At 40.7% G+C, this 22,126-nt stretch overlaps 1 protein-coding gene across 1 annotated transcript; it reads left to right on the top strand.

Moving 5' to 3' along the window:
* Positions 1–3,751: 3,751 nt before the first annotated feature.
* On the top strand, positions 3,752–6,440 carry nkx6.1 (NK6 homeobox 1). Its single transcript, XM_076283301.1, has 4 exons — positions 3,752–4,673; positions 4,758–5,050; positions 5,324–5,496; positions 6,195–6,440. The coding sequence occupies exons 1-4, from the start codon at positions 4,495–4,497 to the stop codon at positions 6,438–6,440; spliced, it is 891 nt and encodes a 296-aa protein (XP_076139416.1). The 5' UTR covers positions 3,752–4,494.
* The last annotated feature ends 15,686 nt before the right edge of the window (positions 6,441–22,126 follow it).

Genomic DNA, 22,126 nt, shown 5'->3' with positions numbered 1-22,126 from the left:
GATATTGTGATGAAAACACCTCATTTTTTGCTTTTTAATTTTTAACTAGGTGGCGCTATACATGAAATAAGTGGTAATGGGATGGGTTGACATGCCCCCTTAAGACCAACATACATAAAAAAGGTGGACCTCCTAGGCCCTACGGTTCTCGAGATATTCACAGAAAACTGTCTCCGGCCACCTACAGGCCAGTTGGTGTATAGTAACATAAATTAATTTATTGTGTGGCCCCCCATGAACGGAATTCCACGAAACTTGGTGTGCATACAGAGGGTGTCATAATGATCCTACACTTCCAATTTCGTGCAGTTTTGACTATGTTAGGTCACAGATACCTGCGATTACAACACCTCATTTTTACTTTTTTGTGTTTAACTAGGTGGCGCTATACATGAAATGAGTGGTTATGGAATGGGTTGACATGGCCCCTTGAGATCAACATACAAAAAAAAAAATGGTCCTCCTAAACCCTACGGTTCTCGAGATATTCACAGAAAACTGTGTCTGCCCTACCCTCCTTTCGGGGGGTCCAGTCCAGCGGGGGGGGCTACAGATCAAAACGAAAAACGATGGTTCCATGCTATCCATGTGGGGTTACATGCCCACCAAGTTTCGTGTACCCCGGTCTTTCAGTGTCCCGGGAATCATTGACGGAAATTTGGGCATGCGAAAAAAAAAAAAAAAGAAATTCTGACTAAACCTATATGACCGTCGCTTCGCTGCGCGGCAGTCATAATAATAAATATAGTATTTCATTGGGCACTAGTGATGGTTGCATATAATGTAGCCATATGTTTCATGGATCCAAACGCCTTTTTGAAATGCCAAGGGCTGTTTGTTTATTTATTTATTTATTTATTTATTTTTATTTTTTTATTGACCTCACAATGCATTGTCAGTGTCTTTAGAAATAAAAACAGAATGAAATGAACTAAACTACAATATCCCAATACTTACCACAAAAACATTTAGTGCAGGGTGTCAGAAAACTATGAATTTTGTTTCATTTTTAAAAAGCACTCTTTTAGGTCTGATCCAAACACTCTGGTCCCAAATCATTTTTCAGTGATGAATGAATTTAGGAAATATGGCCATATACATCAAACAGAAATAAATTGCAGCTTCTATGGGTCTCAAATCATCTCAAGGCCCTTGGACACATCCCAATAAGATGTCAACTGTCATGGCTAGGGAGAGGTGTGGCGTCTGGTCAAATCAAATGAAAAAGGCCCATAATCTTAAACTGAGAGTGGCATTACTCACACCGCACCCCTCCCAGCCACACAAACATGTGTTGGTCCCAGCAGTGGCAGTTGATTTATCAGTTACCAGGGAGACAAGATCAGCCAGTCCTAGTGTATTTGTCACATGAGTTATTGGCGCCAGTGCCTACCAGCTGTCATTACAAGGAGCTCACATTTCAGGTCCCTTCGGCTAAATAACCAATACCCTCCAGAGTTCCTAGTTTTCAGAAATAATCCAAGTCTATCCTCTATCTCTCTAGGCCTGAGTGTCCCCTGGTTCTTCTGTATAAATCCCCTTTGTTTCCTATTGATAGTACATTATGTCACATTCAAGCAACAAAACCAGTCCCATCATTGTGGCCCTTTTTTTACTGTTAGAATCATGCAGTATAAATAAACACTGAAAATGGTGTGGCTCATAGTGTGTTGACCAGCTGTAAGAATGCACTTCATGACATCCACTCTCACTTTTTACACATAGCAGGCTGATTACTCCTTGACACATCATTCCTTCATGGCATAGCTATGCACGGAGGCCTTTGGTAGTTTCATGGATTGATGTAACTGTTCAACTAAACAGTGATTTCTGTAAGTAGCTCCAGCCATTCATCTCCTTAAAATGCAAGACCCTATCACTCAAGCTATTTGACTCGAGAAGGTTTACCGCCACTAGATGGTGTTAGAGTAAATGTTTTAGGGTGATAAGAAACGTGACACTTGAAATGATGTATAAAGGCTCTTGGCTGGATTGCTATTTTCACTTTGATGTGGCATGCTGTCTGACGGTGTGGTATGGTGATCAGATGGACTCTGCCGGGCACATGCTAACAGTGTTTTGTTTAATGGATTACAGAAGGCAATACCATTGCCACTTTACTAGCACTGATGCCATATCATCTATTCTCAGTTGCAGAATAGTCCCAAATATTTACAGATGTGTCGGACATTCGGGTTGGCTAGAGTTCATGATATTTCCTACTAGCTACTCAGTGTTTGTCCTTATGATCCCTTTCTGTCTCTGTGTGGCGTACAAAGCAGTGCTTGTTATATTTGCAGTTATGCAACTGCAGTTACAGTTATGATACATAATATAATATTAACTTGCATGACATTCTTGTCTGCTAAAGCTTTTAAAAACATTTTCATCTGAGGCTGTATGAAGTATTCAGCATGTGTGTTGATAGTAGGCTACACTTATTTTCCTTCCAAAGTCAACTCGCAAATCTTTGACTCTCTTGTTCGACATTCCTTATGATTGAATTGTCAGCTATGCAAAATATATTGACCAAAGCATATCAAATGTTAATCTAGTCCAAAGAAACTAAAACGGCTTGAAACCCGTTGCGTTTCCGCGGTTCACCACACGATGTCATCACACCCTGCTCTTGCACCGCGATGCCTGTGGTTGTACACTGCAGGAAGCAGTGATTTGTTTATTTTGCAGTAGGTTCAGTTCTCAAACTACACCAGGCAGGTGTTGATCATCTCAGTCGGAAAAACCTGGCCATTTAAACTTGATATTCAAAGGCTGATCTTTAGACTTTGGATTTTGGATTTTTTTTAAAAATGATATCGCCTTAAGATATTAGTGAAAGAATAGCCTTTTGTAAATTTAAAACTGTTATGTTCGTCGCTCTTCCAGTATTGATTAGGCTACTTTATTGTCCATTGGACTATGCATGACACTTGGACTATGCACGGACACTTAAACTAGCATATTGAATTTGAATATATCATGGTCAATGAAAAACGAATAGATTTATTAAATTAATTTGATGTGGATATTAACATATTTGCATGCCATTTTAGTTAGTATTTCACTAGTTAATTTAGTAGCCTAACCTATTTGCATTCGACTATATGCATTTTAGTTGAGCTGGTATGAATTATAGAATAAATCCTAATGGATTTTTAGATAAAGCCAACATATCTGAAAATGAATTTTCGTCTGGAATAAAACTGGATTTAATGTGTGTGTTTTTGAAAAGCATGCAATTGTAATTAATTAACCTAATAATGATGACATCCAAGAAAACAACATAACTAGAGAGAAAATGCAACAGCATTATGGGCTTCACAAGTTCCAATAATGCAACAACTAGCTGTTGTATGTCAATGGTCTAGAATCTATGTGATAGCGGGATGCAAAGTGCACGAGCGATTCCTCCATAAGAGCTTGCTTTCATGATTTAACAGACTACCGCATATACGAATATTGTTTTAGTAAAAAAAATAAAAATAAATAACACTAAACCAAAATGATGGAACCATAGCTCTTAATTTATAAAGCCCATAATAAATCAAAGCAATTCCGGTCTCCGCATTGGTGCCATGCCTAAGAACTCTAGGCCTAGGAAGTTGTGATCCATTCTACCTTCTGCAATGGTCAGTATTTTAAAAGAAAATATCCACTAAATTATCTTTAATTCGGTGTAGTCTATACTGCCATAATTTGTATGGAAACCGAGTTGGGCCAGTGTCACATGACTATCACACAGATGTCCTTTTATTTTTAAAATCTCAAATTGACTAGATTGATTTTGTCCCCTTTTTGTTTTTAATAGCCGCTCGAACGGCAACTCTTTTAATGTGCAAATGAAAGCCATGATGGAGAGCCAATGAGGACACACTCCTAAATTCAGTTGGCAATCTCAGTTGACACGCATCCTACGTCACAGGAGATTTACCCAATCGCATCCGAATGACTCCCACTACTTTCTGCGCCACATTCTCAAACTTTTGACTTTTGCAGCAAACGACAGCCGGCTGATGAAAATGTTTTATTATCCTCAAGATCTTCATGTGCACCACCTAGAAAGGCTGTCTTTTTATTTAAAGATATAAAAGCGTTGAACAATAACGTCCTCTGCGCTAAAGCGGTGCTCTCAAGTGACTGGAGAGGTTGTGGATCCACTTCATTAGAATGCCATATCTTCAAGATCTGCAAGATTGAAGTGCAAGGATCGGGATTCTTTACCTATTGGGATGCTTATGAAGATTGTCTCTTAATACACTTGGAACTCAATATCAAGATTTACTAACAGATTCTTGTAGCAAAAACTGGATTGTTTTATTTTCCCCTTTTGCTATAGCACGATTTCTTTTCACATTTAGGAGCGTTGCTTGTGTTTTCAAAGCCTCAGTATAGCACAATCCACTTGCTGCGTTAGGTCAGAGTTTTATAACTTGTTTGGGAAGTTGTGATTTTTAAAGGATTTCGATTCTATTCCCGAGCGAAATCCTCTCGGTAATGTTAGCGGTGGGGCAGATGGACGGGTCTCGCCAGAGCGCTTTCCTCCTCAGCACCCCGCCACTAGCTGCTTTACATAGTATGACCGAAATGAAGACGCCTCTATATCCAGCTTACCCGCTATCTTCCGGCGGGCCTGCATCATCCACTTCTCCGACAGCTACCTCTCCAAATCCTGGTGGTATTCCTGTATCTTCTCCAGGAATTAAAACATCATCTGGACTTTCATCCATCGCATCGCATCATCACCATAATTGTTCGGCTGCCACCCCGCACGGAATAAACGATATACTGAGCCGCCCCTCGATCCTCGCCGCAGGGGCTGCGGCTGCCGTGGCTGCAACCTCTTCTGCTGGAATTCTGTCTGGACTGCCCCGCTTCAGCAGCCTGAGTCCTCCACCTCCGCACGGCCTGTATTTCAGCCCAGGCGCCGCGGCAGTGGCTGTAGCTCGTTACCCGAAGCCTTTGACAGATCTCCCTGGGAGGACCCCGATCTTTTGGCCCGGAGTCATGCAAAGCCCTCACTGGAGAGACGCCAGGTTCGCCTGTTCACCTCGTAAGTAACTGAAGTTTCTTGTCTGTTTTCTTTTACGAACATACTCTATTCATAAGGGCATATAACAGCACAAATTCTAATATAGACGTATACTAAATAACGTAAATAAAATAAATTTTAATACTCAATCATGGGTGTAGCCTATCTTACCAGTGTTAGCGCAGTCCGTCATACAGCTTGTTTACTATTGGTAGTTTGACACTCAAGTCAAGTTATGGCTTGTTAGTTTATATCTAAGCATTTTTAATTTATCAACCTAATTTACCTTCGCAGATCAAAATTCTGTTCTGTTGGATAAAGATGGCAAGAGGAAGCATACACGTCCCACGTTTTCAGGACAGCAGATATTCGCCCTGGAAAAGACTTTTGAGCAAACAAAATACCTAGCAGGACCAGAGAGAGCACGCCTGGCCTACTCTTTGGGAATGACAGAGAGCCAAGTCAAGGTAAGATCCATTTTCTTAATAACAGCAAGAATACAAGGCCACGAGGTCGATTTTGTTACAGAACCAATGGCTTGCTTTTGTAAATAACACATCCACAATTGTCATGACACATTTGCTCTTGTAAATGACTCACACATCCGGAATTAGTAACACATTTGGTCTTCTAAATAACATACACATACGGGAATATTACAACATATTTGTCCAGGGAAATAGTCAATCCCAGCCTAATACTATGGTCTCTCTGCACCCCTTTATAAAGATGTTTCAGATAGTGTAAATATATGCAATTGCTTTGTTAAAGTAAGCGAAAGCTAAATAATGTGTAAAACAGGAAAACCTAAAAATGTCTTGCATGTTTCCATGATTTCTGTTTTGAGGGGGCTTGACAAGATGACCCATGTATATTTAGGCCTAGTCTATTTTTCAGTAATTTTTCAGTTTTATTATATCCTACATTTTATTTGGTTATTTTTGTTGTTAAGGGGAATATTTTCCAGCACATACCGCTAATCCTTTAAAACGTTGACATCAATAAACAAGCAATTTGTTTACACCCGAATAGTCTGTCAGCCTGTAATCTGGACACATAGTCTATAGGCATACATTTCCAGTGCTTTGCTTGGTAATATTTATAGGTCACATTCACTTCATTTGAATATTTGTGCTCATTGCGATGTTTCTTTTAATTTGGACAGGTATGGTTCCAGAATCGCAGAACGAAGTGGAGGAAAAAGCATGCGGCTGAGATGGCTTCTGCCAAGAAGAAGCAAGACTCGGAGACAGAGAGGCTGAAAGGTGCCTCCGAGAACGAAGATGACGATGATGACTACAACAAACCTTTAGATCCCAACTCAGACGACGAGAAAATAACACAGCTACTGAAAAAACATAAACCAAACTCTGCCCTTATTATCCACACCTCAGAGAACGAGAGTTCTTAGAGGGTGAAGATGGCGCAGTTTAGTCTTTTTTTTTTTTTTTTTTAAATGAGGATTTGAGTGATGCACTGATTTGAGTAGGGTCTCATTTTACCACGTATAAAATTCCATTTGCACATGGGAAGGAGACCGGCTCAGAGGAATATGCATTGTTTTTATGCTGAGGAGTGTGGGTTGCACTCTACGATGTTGTACAGACGTTTCAACGCGAAGAAGACACTTGTTCTTGTAAATACCAACGTGAGTTGTACTGAATAGAAATTATATTACTGTGAATATTTATGTGTAAAATACCGTTTTTGTACAGGACACATCTGAGTCTATTCATCTCTGCCATTTAAAATACGTTTTGAAATTCGGAATTTGTATTAATGTTCTTTTTGTTCCTTCTAAGAGGGGTTTTAAAGACATTGTCCACCTTTTTAAAATAATACCCTCAACAAAAATGACAGATTGGGAAAACCGGCGATTGTTCACTTTATTAATTTTCAACTGACTAGTTTGCAGAAGGCCACGAGTTCCACGTGTAAATAAATAGGTGAAAATGAGAAACGACGTGTAACAAGTAAAATATATTTGTAATATAAATGCATTCGTCGCCCACTGTTATGAGGTTTTCTTTTCATTCATGATCAATACTTAATTTATATAATATTTTCAGTTTGTAACAGTGTTAAGATCCTGCAGAATTGCGCATTGCAGGCTCGTATGTATTGCACTTTTATTTAATAAAAAGTAATTTGAAAATTGCTTTGATTTCATTATAATTTCACGTTTCGGTTGAAATAATGTATAACAGTTATCCACTGAGTAAGGAGAATTCATGTTAAATCAACAGAATTAAATCAAATTATTAGGCTAATATCAGCTAAAATATTAGGCTGCCAGGAGCCTTTTTGTCCTTTTTTTGGAATGTAATTTCACACACCATTGTAGGCTACTGCAAGAGGTTGGCTGTAATTTATTCCAGATATTATTTTGATGAACTATGGAGTCGTCTGGCCTACTGTGTTTTGGAATTGATCAGAGACGACTTTTTATATTGACCTAGATACAGTTATTGGTGCAGGATCATCGGTGCACTTAGATGCAGGAATGAAACAAGTTAAGAAGATTTAGGTCTAGTTTATTTCGGTTTACGAGAAATTCTCTGGCTACATCGTGACTTTAAAGAAATGCACTCCGCAATGTCAACATGTAGTGATCCGAATGATTACATCAGCCTGTTCTTTGAAAATTGAAAATCACTCACCCGCTCCTCACTCAACTGGTAAATATTTAATTTATCTAATGCAACTGTAAAAGATGCACCGCTCTCCAAGTGCGGCTGGAGAGCATCAGCTGCGATTGAAAACGCATATGCCCTGCTGGTCGTCTTATTTTCCTTCATTATAACCTGAAGGTCGAGAGATGGGAGGCTTTCATTGTGGGTTAAAGGAGAATGACAAGTGACCACTTTTTATATTAACCTAAGGCAATCATAAATAACGAATACTTTTCAAGGTGCATTTTAAGATAGTCATTTGTCATCGGTCATTTAGTAATTGATTACACATATATTGCAGCAACGACAGATCAGTCTTGGCTGTGAGCTACCCAAGGTAGTGTGACAGTGTAATCAGGCCTATTTTATTTATTTATATTGACATGGACTAACTGATGTTATAGTGCCATATATGCTGATTCAGTGCAAGGGGCTGATGCTTCAGGCGATTATTATTATTGTCAAGCTATAATAATAATAATAATAATAATAATAATAATAAGGATAATACATTGCAATGTGTAGACATGTCTGCAGGTTGGCTCCATAATTGATATTTTTAACATTCAATGTTCCCCAATAAATAACGTTGTGTTTCTTTTAATTGAAGTTAAAATATTCTTCTGTCTAGCAAAAAGACGATAAAGGCAATACTAAAAAAGTAATGACTTTTGAAAAATATTAGGTTTGGCCTGCTGTGTGAATATATCCGCATCGCTCAGTTTTATTATAGGACTCTAAATCTCAGCGGTACACTATATCATAGTTCAGCCGAGGAAGAGCAATATATTTCACAGAATGTTACACTTATCATATATGTAGGTATACATACATTTACCTATATTTGGAGGTCTCTCAAATATGCAAAGGTCATATTTACTGAGCGACTGAGATGGCATAACGTGCCGTCAAATGGTGTCAGCCCTTTTGGGAGTCCTTGTTGGTGTGAACCACTGGTAAGTGGTGGGTCGACGCAATATCCTTGACATACAGAGGTGAGTTATAGTTTTTGATCTGGGACAGTTATTTAATGCAGAGCACAAGGTGCTGATTGGCTGACCTTTGGCATTTGTCTTGCGTCTTTGCAGGCCTGCGATAACTGAGCCCGATGGCCAATCGACGGACAGGAGAGCTCTAATGAAGGGTAGGCATTTACCCATAAACACACTACATTAGGACGCATGCGGAGATCATTTTAAGAAATGTTAGCCAACCATCTGTTGTCGTATTTGCGCGCGTGGACTGATAAGTATCTGTGGTCTCTCTGTTCGCCTCTCTTGTCAGTTAGTTCAGCCTGTTAGTTTAAGCTAACGTAGCTTTGCTGTCAGTACCGTCAGAGCGCCTGTCTCCTCATCGCATGTTTCAGATTATACGCATGCCAATAAGTTGACAAACTGAATACAATTTGTATTTTCCTGTTGATGCAGAATGGAACACAGAGGTCATATAGAATGGCCATTAGTATTCCAACTGTCATATTTTGTGTGCGGACATCTCTCGTTTTTCAGTTGGTCTCAAATGCATTCCGACATATTTTTTTAAGAGAGAGCACATGCTCAGTTCGTTGAAACCTTGCGCATCCAATAAATATTTTTTCAGTAATAGCAAGCGCACTTTTCAAACTATCATGTATTTACAAATTGCCAGTGAAGTATTGTTTTAATAAAATTATACAGCAACACAGACAGTATGGGTTAGATGGAAAACATTCCTTTCAGATCCTCATGTAAATTATGTGTCATTTTTTTGTTGTTGGACACAAGTTATGACTCTGTAGTATTTATTTCCTGTCTTGATGACCAAAAATAATCCAAAGGAATTGGGAACACATGCTCTTGTTAGACCCTAACAATGATCACTGCCATGAATAAAATGGTTAACACGACCAACCACTCCATTTTTATTAAATGGAGTGCAGCTGTAGCCTCAAGTCAGTGTAACTATTTCAGATGGAGGCAATATGAGAAAGTGTCATGTTAGTGCTTCAAAAAACGTGATTGTTCCACAATGTAACTGGCATTAGGCTGCCACAGGGGTCATTGTGGTCCACTACTTGTCATTCTAGCAGCTGCTGGTTTTCAATTTCTCTTTAATGCCTTTGCCATAATGTCACCTAGCATCGCAGCGCCTTGTCCTGACCACCCCACCAAATGGGGTTTGAGTGTGAAAATTAAATGGAGGCTCCTCATGAAGCCATTGTAGTATTTATACAACACATTACTCTATTGACTGCTCTTTGGAAGATTTGTAGATATTTCTTTTCATTCCATCACTGAGACAATTATAAATACATTATTTATTTCCGTCTCTGTACATTTGCATAATCAATTCTGCCTGCTAATTGTGTGTTACACTTGCTGTGTGTGTGGACTCCTGAACTGTAATAACCAATGGTCCGGTTACACAACGCAGTGACTCTCAAATGACCTATCTTTGTTTTCCTGTACTTAGGTGAGGACTGATAGAAATCCTTACTATAAACTTAATATATTAATAAGTAGTCCTTTTATTTAAGAGGTTTTTTGTATCTTCCTATAAACAAAGGATATATTTTTGCTACAATAGAGCACTTTGTAGTATCTTTAGAAATGTTCATATACATTTGACCCTGGAAAACATTTAAAACAAGCTTAGTTTATTTGGACCCACACACAGATCTGTGTTTAATCAAAACAAATATGATTGGAACCAGCACCACTTGCCCACTTTACTCCTACCCTTACTGGTGTCTTAAAACCACCCCACTATTGCATTTATTTCAGATGATCTTCAGTTCATATTTTAATCTTTGTGTACTGTTTCATTACAGTTTAATTCCAAACAAATAGCCACAGTGACCTCTAAAATAGTTAGATTGTTTTATTTGGAAGGCAATTTATATCCAACAAATCTGAGAGACTCACATTTTGTAATTCAAACCCTCTGTCCAACCCAACCCAACCCAACTGTAACTCTCTTTCCCACCCTGTCTGTGCTGTGGGAAGCAGTGAGCGTTTTGTGTTTTTGGAGGGTGACGTTGGCCGGCATGATCGAAGAGGAAATATGATCCATCGGTGGCGTCCAGGTGTTGTGAACATGGGTTCCAGGCCTGAGGGATCTGCTGGAGCATCTGCTGAGTGACTGTGCGGCGGGTGTGGCGACATCGCCGCCGCCAAGCAGAGGCACAGCAGCACAGCTGGCCAGATGCTGCCGGGTCACCAGTGCACTCCCGTGAAACGCTCGCTTGAGGAAAAGGTTAATTAGTCGAGAAATAACGGCACGGCAGCTCTGTGTCCTCGCACACCGAGCACCTCTCCGAGGAGAAAGCGTTCACATCCTGGTAGATTATACTGTAGAGAATTCATTTTGGTTATGAATAGCGAACTATAAAATTACCAACCATGTGACTGATTGTTTACCTTGTTTGGAATTGAGATGAACATTTGTGTGACATTATTTAGTAAATTAGGTGGCAGTAAATTAGCAGTTACTGTCACTATCTGGATAATGCTTAGCAACAGACCTCATTCATGTGAGGAGAATTTTTTTTTTGAAATCCTGCCTCTAGTGTCACTAAACAAAGCACTGCCTATTCAAACAACAGGTTTCATGGTTGACAATGGAATTTTTCCCTGCCGGAACGATCCAACGTTTAGCAGAGGCAAGTAATGTGCTTTATCTGTGTGAAGGCTCCACTGATGCGCTCTCAGCAGAGCTTGTTCGACACGAGATTACACACACAAGGCCATGTGTCACCCGAGACGCCATCCCGTTGGAATGAATGCGGCCGCACATATGCCCGGGCCCTTATCTCACTCTGGCCCGTTCGCAGGCTCCCTGATAAGGAGCACCTTGGGATTGCCCATTGTGAATAATCAAGTGGGCGGCACACGGTGGTTTCTATTGGCCGCCTGTTGGATCCCAGAGCAACACTGCTGCTGTGGTTAGGAGCTGGAGCTGTTCCACACTGCATGTGTCTTTCCCCATCCTTAGAATAACCCCCCCCCCCCCCGCCTTTTTTTTTATGTTGGCGGGATTGAATTATCTGTTTGATATGACTTAATCTGTTTTAGTTAAGTGTATCTCAAAGGCACAGAACAATTTATCACTCGGTCTTGTGACATTGTTCCACCCCCAGGGCTTGATGGCTTAATAGCTGAAGGTTTACTAGAAGTTTTATTTCTTGATCACTGGAGCAAAAGAGTGCCACTGTTGGCCAATTATGTATATAACAGTGTCAGAGGTGTGTTGATAGGGCTTCACCTGATCTTGATGTGTGTGGGATGCGTTTGGGTTTGTGTACATTGGCTTGTTAATCTTATTTAGAGAATCGGATAATGTGGTGATGCCTATGAGATCTTGGCTTTGATCTGCAGGCTTTGTGCTCAAGAGACATATGTGAGATTGGAGACCTCTCTTCATAATCTGCTATAATCTTCTTTAATGAGGTTGTTTTTTCTTCTTCTTTCTGTTCTCTGACAGAGCCTCACCTGGATTGTGACTTGCAAACAGATCTATGTGTGATGAGACAGTTCAACAGTTAACCACCCTAATCCTGCTATACTGCCCTCACTCAGATAGCATCACCCCACAACAAAGAGCCTTTAATCACCAGCCTTTTCCTTTCACTCACATCATGGGGTTTTTTCTCTACTCTGTTGGATTCGTCGGATTCTCCTTAAATTCCTACTTTATTGTTCCATAACTGCACACCAATAAATAAATAAGTGCCATTCGTGAACCCAAACAGTGTGATTAATGAGAGGACTAAAGTTTGTCAGGGCCTCGTTCAAAGGCCCTTTCCTACAGTCAGGGTTGCCAGTTTGTTAAAGACTTTGTCATTTTTGCCCCCCCCCCCCCCCCTTTAGCAGACAGAGGGCCAAGGGTGGGGTTGATGGGAATAATGACAAAATGAGCACCTTCTGCAGACGACTCAGGCCATGAGAAAGAATTACCCCCACTGGCTGAGTCTTTTGTCCTGAATTTTATTAGCACTAGCTGTGCTAAAATAACCTGTTAACACGTATCATATTGCCGCCATAATAACCTCCTCAATCATATTTTAAAAGTCATGTCAAGCTGGCCCAGTATAATTCATCTTTATGCAAATATATCAGTGTAAGCCCATTAGTGTATATTGCTTAAAGGGTTTCTTGTATTTAAATGCATTCTTCTCACATTTTTTCCCCTTTCTTTTTTGTTCTTCTGATGCTCAGAACCAATAAAACATGATCCCTATTGCTCAAGAATTATAGCAACTATTAGCGTAACATATGGACAGCATGCACTCTGAAAATAAAAACCAACAGATAAAGTAGCAGGGGTCGTGCAGGGGTGCAAACACTTAGGAAAATGGCAGTGAAGTAATAGATTTCCCCCTGGCTGTCTGAGCAGCGCCCGGCCTGCCGCTGAAATCAAAGCCTTATTATACATGCATTTGCGGCCATAGCGGGGTTCAGGATGTGCGGCCCTCGCTCACCGGCACAAGAGTTATAGGTGCCACAAAGAGTGCCAAAGTAATGAATTAAGGAGACAATAAAAAGGTGATAAAGTGCATTCTGCTTGTATTATGTCTTTAATGAAATTAAAAGGCGTGAGAGCGCGCAAGCCGGTGGGCTTGTCACGTTTACGGGGACTGTGTGTCTGTGTCGGCTGATGGGATTGTGTTAGGAGAGACACGTCGGGGAGGCTGGAGGAAGGAGCTCACCTCGAGATCCAGCGGCAGAGGAGAGTGATGAGCTCTTAAGGTGTTTGCAGTGGTATGAAAATAGGAGTTTAATCAGTGATTGGTTCGGAATACATTAGTGCCAATTAAAAACATTGAAATCAGAATATATCAAAATGTCACCTGTTAGACTTTTTAGTTTGTCCCTTTAATCAGTGCTGAAAACAATGTCTTTGGGCCCATATCCAGATGCGGTATCTTCATAATATTTACGTCTGGCTTGGTCTAGTAGGTAATGTGATGCATTTATGATCCCTGAGTAGCCACCCAGTGGAGAGTATTATATTTAGCCAAAGCAGACCTGTCTAAAAATTACATCTTCTGAGACCAGAGCCACACACCACCAGCACAGGCCTTGATTGCCCCTCCGCCCTGATTATCCGTCGTTTAAAGGTTTATCAAAGCCAGTGGATCCTGTCATGCCCGCGTGAGTGGCGGATTTTTCTTTTTTATGGTGCCATTAATTTCGTGCGGATCATTAGCCCCCATACGTATCCATGTTTTGACAAATGTAACTAGTGAATTATGTACATAATGCGCCGTGCCCTGCTCCTGAATGCATCACATGATAAACAGGGACTGCTCTGGCATATTACCCAAATGTGTTTCAGGGGGTGTCTCCCCCTGCCTCGTCACTCCATTACTGCGACAGCTCACTCAATAGCGACTGGCTGACACATGTGACCACTGACAGGGTGGCATTGTGAGTGGTGGGGCGCCCTGGGTAACAGCATTAAATGTTGGGACTCCATGATGAATGATAAAAAAGTGAACATCATCATGCATGGAGGGGTGTCTTTGTCATACCCAGCTTTTTTTTTTTTTTGAGTGATGCGTTTCATGATTTAATTGTTTCCATTTTGAATCATGCGAATTTGAATGGGATGTGGAGCTGCAAGGTTTATCATCATAATTTAATTGAGTGTACATGACATTATTGTCATTTGAATCTGCAAACTGTTTTGTAGTCCGTATGCACTGCATTAAATGAATACTGTCTTATGTTTTTTTCATGATGAAAGAGATAAATAATATTGTTGTGCATCACTTTTCTCGGAGTGTTAGTTTGAACTTGAGAGAAAATAGTTAGATCGCTTTTCTGTGGTAAGGTCATCTGTCCATCAGCGCTTCACTTGGTTTAAAGTTCACATGGTGGCATTATCTTATTGCACTAATATGAAGTTTCACCATAGGGCACCAGTAGATGAATACTTTAAAGAACTTAGTCTTTAATACTCTTAAAAGAGAAACAGGGCATGAAACACCTGTCATATTGATATTAATATTTACATTGATTTGTAACCTTATAATGGAATGTAATAATAAATTAAAAAAAACATGCAGGTGCTCTTACAATGGTATCAGTTCATTCTTGCTATGAAGGTAGGTACTCCTTCAAAAGAGATTATTGAAAGCTATGGCAAACAAATTATTCCACTATTTTAGTAATGTTATGATAGCATATTTGACGATGGACTGAGGTGGAGAGTCACCGTTCAAATGCAAGAGAGCAGCCCTGTCCCCTAGGTAGAGATTCTAATATCCTGTGATTCATGTCCACCTCGCCGACTTTATTGCAGGGGCGAGACCTTAAGTAAGAGGCAGAGGCTGAACTCGGCACAGCCTCACTTTACCCCATGCACTAATACCTAAAATGCTTCTTATGACCTACTTATGAAGTCTATCTTTGAAAGTGTATTGATCAGAATGCCAAATCGTAGGATGCCTCATCATGCAGAATTGTGTGTGGTAGGGGAACAATTGAGGAGGGGAGGCTTAAGTGCATTGGCCTGACCCCACGGCTTGCCTCCCTCGAAGTCACCCCATGACCAGTGCTCAGACTGGCCCTCTTTGTCAAAAGTCAGAGGTCAAACCGTCCACCCAAGGTCACTTATCTCCAGCATTGTCAGGAGGTTAATTCAATCTGTGGACAACGGCAGTATATACATAGCGGGGAATGAAATCCTTTTAAAAAGAGCCGCGATTTCTAACTGGAGGCAGAGGCAGTGAAATTGAATATAGCTTCTGATTTTACTGCCAGAGTTGTTTTTGTGCGTATTTAATCAATGCTTAAGGCTCATAATGCCCCTGCAGGTCAGCGCCTGGGTTATTTCCATAATCAATGACAAAGGGACCTCAAGTTCAGCAGGGTTATGATCCTATTCCTCCCTCCTCATTTTTCATGGAGTTATTTATTGCCATGACGCCCATCAAATAGTGAAAATGACAAGCGACTGCCTGAGCTGTCGGCTGAGGACGCTCGGCTTTAGGCCGTTGCCCCGGGTTACGGCGGCTCTTATGGTTCCCAAGCGTTATGACGAGATTGTTAGTGCTGTGATCCCCGCTTCTGTAATGACCTGACGTGAAGTGTTTTGGATTGGCCATAACCTTGTTTGACATGGTATTGCACTGACCCTCCCAGCCTGGAGAGACATGAAGTCTGAATCACTAATATCTCTTTGAAAGGGGAACAAATGTATTAGTGGAGTAGAGTGGGCACACCTTACTCCCAGTGAAGTGACCAACACACATGGTGGTAGACAGTGGGACAACAGTCATCATGTGAAACATATGAGCACAGACAATTTGCAGCAAGTAGATTATTATCTAATAATAATTAAAAAAAAAAACTAATCAATAACTGAAATATACATATCAGTTAAGTTTTACCTTTGAGACAATGCTGCATTTATCTGGAATAGACTACAGACTCATTTCATCTGAAACCCAAGCTTTTCCTCTGGTGATCTGAACACTTTAGCATTCAGTGCATCTCTGCAGAGTAAGTCTTTGTGCTATGAGGTCTGCATTTGTTTGACGTGCTGTTGCATTGTGGTTTGTGTTTTATTTTGTTTTATAAGCATCAATAAAACACACATTGATGCTCCAAGCTGTTAAACCCTAAAGAGCCACCATAAAACACCTCAGTCATTGGCCTGCCAATAAAAAATGAAAACCCATTTAACACAAAGGAGGTACAACTGTTGTCTGTGGTCAGTCAATAAACCAAACACATTTGAGCTCAGGGTCGAAACTGGCCTTTCCCACTTTGCAATGTAGAAAACAAGGTCACAGAAAAGACAGCAGTGGGACACGAGAAGAAAAACAGTCAAATGTGCTTTTCATTAAATCATTTTGTTAATGCTCTAAATTTAATTAATTAACATTAAGCAAATGCAGTAGCTATTACCTGTAACACACTTACTACAGCAGTTAATATTGCTTCATGTTTGCTAATACTATGGTTTATGATTTGTCCATGCTAACTAATGCAGTATGCATTATACCGGTAATTCATTAGTCAACATAAACACACTTTGATCTCCAATCATTTTAGTTTGCTAGTACTTGACTATTTGGGAATTTTGACAAATACTTTAACTACGAAAAATGGATGGGACTTTTATGTAAAACATAGCGATAATCTCTTGCAAACTAAGTGCAAGTCTCAGGTATAACATTTAAAACTGCACACATATTTACTTTGAAGCAAGTCTGAAAACATCTATCATAGGTATTGCAGTGTCAGGACACAGTTAGCAGAAAATATCACAAGTATTAAAAAAGATTTTAAATGATTAACAGGGGACTGTGTGTGTGTGTGTTTGTGTTTGTGTGTGCGTGTGTGTGTGTGTGTGTGTGTGTGTGTGTGTGTGTGTGTGGAAGTGTGCACACACCCCTCTGTATGTGTTTGTGTATCAGAGCAGTATGGCTACTCGTGGGAGCAGTGAATTCCACCCCGATCAATGCATTCCGCAATATTGAGCCTGGAATAAACTGCCAGCCAAATGACTTCATTAATAAAATGCGGATATTGTTTCTCTTCATAGGGAGAGAGACGCGGGGCTGGCCACTCTGGCTCCACTCCTGGCCACCGCGCTCTCTCTCTCTCCCTCTGTTAGACCGGCGGAGGATGGGGTGGGGGGTGGGGGGTGGTTGGGGGGGGGGGGGGTGGGGGGTGGGCTCGGGAACACTGAGCTCAGAGTGTGTGAGAGGAATAGCTAGCAGCCCAATTGTTTACCCCCAGAATAATCACTAAGGAGATGAGGACTATTATGTTGCTCGAGAACTTTGGTTTCACTGTGATGGGCTGGCAACAGTGGCTCTCTGGATCACGTCCAGTTAATAGAGCGGACCATGAGGTGATCTGAGATCCTTTGGATGACAAATGGCAATGAGTTTCAATGACACTGGCGGGCTGAATTGCTCAAGTGAATTGAAGTCAATGGGTATAGTATTATTCAAAGCAGCAAAGTTTGGATAGTGGATGTTTGCGATGTGGATGTTGTCATTGGCTGGTGCATTGATGAATGTGATTAAACTATCAGAAGGTTGCACTATGTATAATTAATCTTTAAAACTCTTAAAGTACGCCTGTTGGTATTGGTAGATCAAAATTTACGGACTATGAGCAACTTGAACAGACATGCGATGTAGCAGCTATGGCACAACCTGATTTAAGGATTAGCACCACGGTACCACTGCCAAAGGGCAGTATGTCTGTCTTGACAGGCTGAGAAGCAAAACTCCAGGGCCAGCGTCAGAGCGAGATTCTTCTCGACGGCCCTCCAAAAACCTGGCATGCCAAGCGCCGCTCCTCTCTGACCTCCTGGTAGCACCGTCTCAAATTCCCCATGCCACCACCGCTGCTCCGTGGGGGAGGCCTGGGCCCAAGGTGCCTCCCCAGCTCCTCCACAGATTGGGGTGACATAACTAAACAGGCATTAACACCCAATTGCGACATCACTAAACAAACGCAGAGGCCTTGGCGAGCATGGGAAAATAGCATTATGGCCCGGGAGTGAATTGACCGGGTGAAAAAAGGCACAATTTAAGCCTTGTTTTGTTCGCCCTCTGTCCGTCCTATCTGCGTGGAGCTGACAACTTTCTATCATGTATACCAACTTTCCCAGGGAGGATTAGGTACATAAAAGGCCATTTTCCTGTGAGTGCGGTCATAAATCATGGCCACTAAGGTCTTGCCTCTCTCACCTCTGGCAGTTTTGTACACAGGTCCTATCTGTTCTCAAGCAAGGTCTAGACGAGCTCGCTTGCACCACAGACAGACAGGGCATACACCAGCCTGCTGCCTCTGCACATACGTGTGAACTCATCATTTTATTTCTATATCTGCTTGTTTGAAAATGTATATATATATATATATATATATATATATATATATATATATATATATATATATATATATATATATATATATATATTTCATATATGTGTGTGCCTCTCTGTGTATGTGTAAATGTATTTGTCTTTAGTGAAATATTAGAGTTACATTTAGATAATAATTAAATGTGTTTATCACTGTGCTCTCTTCACACTAAAATGTGAAAATGCCCTGTGTGTGAAATAACTATATGAAACTTATGTATTTGCCCTGTTATTCAAAGAGTTATTCACAGCTGTAAGTGTTTTCATAGACTTTTTTGCAAATGGAAATTCTATGCACACTCATTCATGCTGTGATGACCTAACCGCTTTGCCCATAAACAGGCAAAGTGCCAAAACATGCTGTAAAAAAGACGCCCAAACTCTACACTTTCAGCGCCACTGACAACAAACAACAAACTCCTCAAAGTCTCACCATCACCTCTCCCAGAGCTCTCTCTGTTTCCCCCGACCGCCTGCCCCCACCTCCTTACCCAACCTCCCTAACTCTACCCCCTCCCCTCCCCTCCCCTCAGGAATCTGCAGGTTTGGCTTTCACTTGAGGTTTCCCAGCACTGCGGCTGACACTGATCTAACAATGGCCGCGGGATAATGCCCTAAGCTGCATTGTTAGTTAAGCAGCATCGCTGCCTTCCTGTGGCCGCGGGCCCTGTGCTGTGGAGAGCCGCTCGGTGGGAGGGCTTTTGTAATCCCATAGAGTGGAAAAAATCACAATTTGTAGCAATTTGTCTCACAGTGGTCCTGTCTGTTAAAAAGGCCCCGGGTCACCCCTTGCTGTGAATCAGTTTCTACCACACAAGATGCGAGGAGTGTGACTGGGGTCCACCTCTGACTGGAGCCATGGAAAAGTTTGAGAATAGCATTGAAGTGTGTAGGTTAGCCAAAGCCATTTGAAACATTGGAAAAATGAAAGGGTGGAAATTCAACTTTGAAATGAGATCACTAAATATGTAAAAGTTCGAGAATAGCATTAAGCCCAGTTAAATACTTTCGGAATAATAAACAGCATTTGCTCCAATTTGTTCCAATTAATAAGCTCAGGGTTTTTGCAGTAAAGGTCACGGAAATAAAAGGGCTTTCTGCTAAGCATCAAATAAAATGCCATTTTAGAGGCTGTCAGTGTATTCTTAGGCTTGGCCCAGTCATTTTTATTTATCCTCTCTTAAATAGAGGTCAACTTTATGGCTTTCTACTTAATTCTACAACTCGGCTTAACTCATGGAGAATGGAAACTACAATGGAAGCGCATGGGTCAGAGACTGCATTTTAGGACAGAGTAATTCCATTACCATACCAACTAAAGCCCAGATGAGGAATTTATAATGTAATGATAAACAAATTATAATGATAATGAGATTTGGAGAGACAGAGCAGACATTCTTTAAGCAAACCATTATAGAATTAGTCGCTTATGGATCAATCCATCTTGCTTCCCGTGGACCTCCTGGAGGACACACACACAGAGACACACTCTCTCTTGCGTGCACACACTGTCGCGCACTCTCACACACACATACACAAAATACGCTTAGAATGCTCTAAGTGCCATAAATGTCTTTCTATAACAACTTAAAGGTTCACATAAAGACATAAATGGAGCTCAAAGTAATTAGAGCGCAACAAATCCAATGGGCAATGAGCCCTTGTGAGTTATTGGAGTAACTGTTGACTTATTGATCATCAGTAGGATCCAAACTTTAAACCATGGCGCAAACAAGCCCAATCTCCCAGAAGGTACAGGGACTTGCTGAGTCAGGATGAGAAGACATTTCATTGGTTTTCTTTACACCACAGAAATACTCAAAGCTGCCAATCGGTGAGCCGGGCTGGGAGCGCACAGCCCGGAAACATCAGCATAGTTTGAAGCCGCGCGGCTGAAGCAATCAATCCATCAATTCCTCATCCAGAGCCACAATGCCCGATGTGTTTGTGTTTGTTCAATACATCTGACCCAGAATGTGATAATTAATGTGACAATGACCTTAAATAATTCAGTTGACTTCCATCATTCACTGAAAAAAAAAAAGCACAATCCCAAGGGTAAAAAGCGCAGTGTTCAAGCCAAAGGGAGCAACTTCAACTATTTAGCAACTATGTCATGCTCTTAGACATTCTGTGCAGTTTCTCTCTGTGGGGGTCACCAGCAGGTGGATTATAATGGGTCTATAAAGTATGGTGACCTCAAAGTCTTTCCCATTTACAGCCAATGAGTTTAAGTGTGTCCAATCTAATCCTTAGGTGTTTATGGAGTGGGGAGAGCAGACCTGCTCTCTAAGTAAATTGAAGTCTGTCCTCCATCCCCAAATGCCATACCCACCTGAGTGAGACGACGTGGTAAAATGAAACAAGGGAGAGCAGGTCAGATCGTCTAGCGATAACTAAGTTCAGGTATGATGATTGTCTCTCGAAGCAATTTTGAAAGGTTTAATGAATGAATGTGCTATCCTTTCTTTCTGTGACCTATAGCTATTACATAAACATTTACAATATGTTATATATGGTATCTAACAGTCAGTTTTGGTCGATTTGATTCATAAAGAGGCATTCAATACCAATATTTAGTATAACAGATCATGTTATACAGATCATACCAATTATAATATGAAAGAGTTCTTGTGAAACCTTAAAAAACATTTGTGGTATAGCAGATTATTGTTGTATAAATATCTTTGTAGCAATCATTTATTTAAGTATATTGCTACTGTTTAAAAAAAATAACAAGTGTTAAATATTGACTAGGATAATTTATAGTGATCATTGCCTCCAAACCCCACTACATCAGTGATCTATTAGGAGTGTTATGGCCGTAAACAGGGCAGTGTGGGATCCAGCTCTCCCTCAGAGAGTCAAAGCTGCTGTAATCAGCTCAGACTTTCCTACAGGTCCAGCAGGGTAACAGTTGAGCTGTTAAAAACCAAGCAGAGAAAACATGGCCACTGGGAGCGTTTAACACCTCGCCGTATCCAAGAGCTCTCCTGCTGAATAAATATGTTACGTGTCAAATGGAAGCTAAGCGCTGCTGCTGTATTTGCAAGGTGGCTCTTAAGGCAAATAAATAAGCTGACGTAATGGTAAAAAGTGACATTCTTAAACCCGCCAAGAAATACCAGCCCACACACTTCATTACCTATTCTGGATAAATGATGTGAACACTTCATTTCATTAATGAAACATTAATTACTCTATATGAGTGGCTCCAATGATTTTCATGTGAGCTGTCCTTGTGAAAGGTGCCATATTGTATGTTAGAATACAGAAAAATGGAACAATTGCATGAAAATCAATGGAGGCTGTGGCTTTGAGCACTGTCAGCATTTTAATGATATGGATATTTTTTTGTTGAATAAGCATCATTTACCAGCACCAAAATCCCATTATTTCAATTCAAGTTCTCATTCGACCACATTACAGTTTGCCTGCCAGCATAGATCTTTTTAAAGCACACCTAAATGGTATGCACCTGGTTTTCAGAAGGTTTAATGGATTCATTAAAACAGTTCAGTCATAATGAAATGCATTTAAAGTAGCATATTTAAG

This window comes from Alosa pseudoharengus, unplaced genomic scaffold, assembly GCF_046254945.1.
Source record: "Alosa pseudoharengus isolate Yale_2024_CS ecotype anadromous, Long Island Sound unplaced genomic scaffold, YU_APseudo_1.1 YU_APseudo_1.1_scf_14, whole genome shotgun sequence".
NCBI lineage: Eukaryota > Metazoa > Chordata > Actinopteri > Clupeiformes > Clupeidae > Alosa > Alosa pseudoharengus.
This window is presented reverse-complemented; position numbering and strand designations above follow the sequence as displayed.

Coding starts and splice junctions, on each gene's coding strand:
- nkx6.1 (XM_076283301.1), top strand. CDS start 4,495: ATGTTAGCGGTGGGGCAGATGGACGGGTCTCGCCAGAGCGCTTTCCTC. Junction 4,674..4,757: donor GCTACCTCTCCAAATCCTGG/TGGTATTCCTGT, acceptor TAATTGTTCGGC/TGCCACCCCGCACGGAATAA. Junction 5,051..5,323: donor CAGGTTCGCCTGTTCACCTC/GTAAGTAACTGA, acceptor TTACCTTCGCAG/ATCAAAATTCTGTTCTGTTG.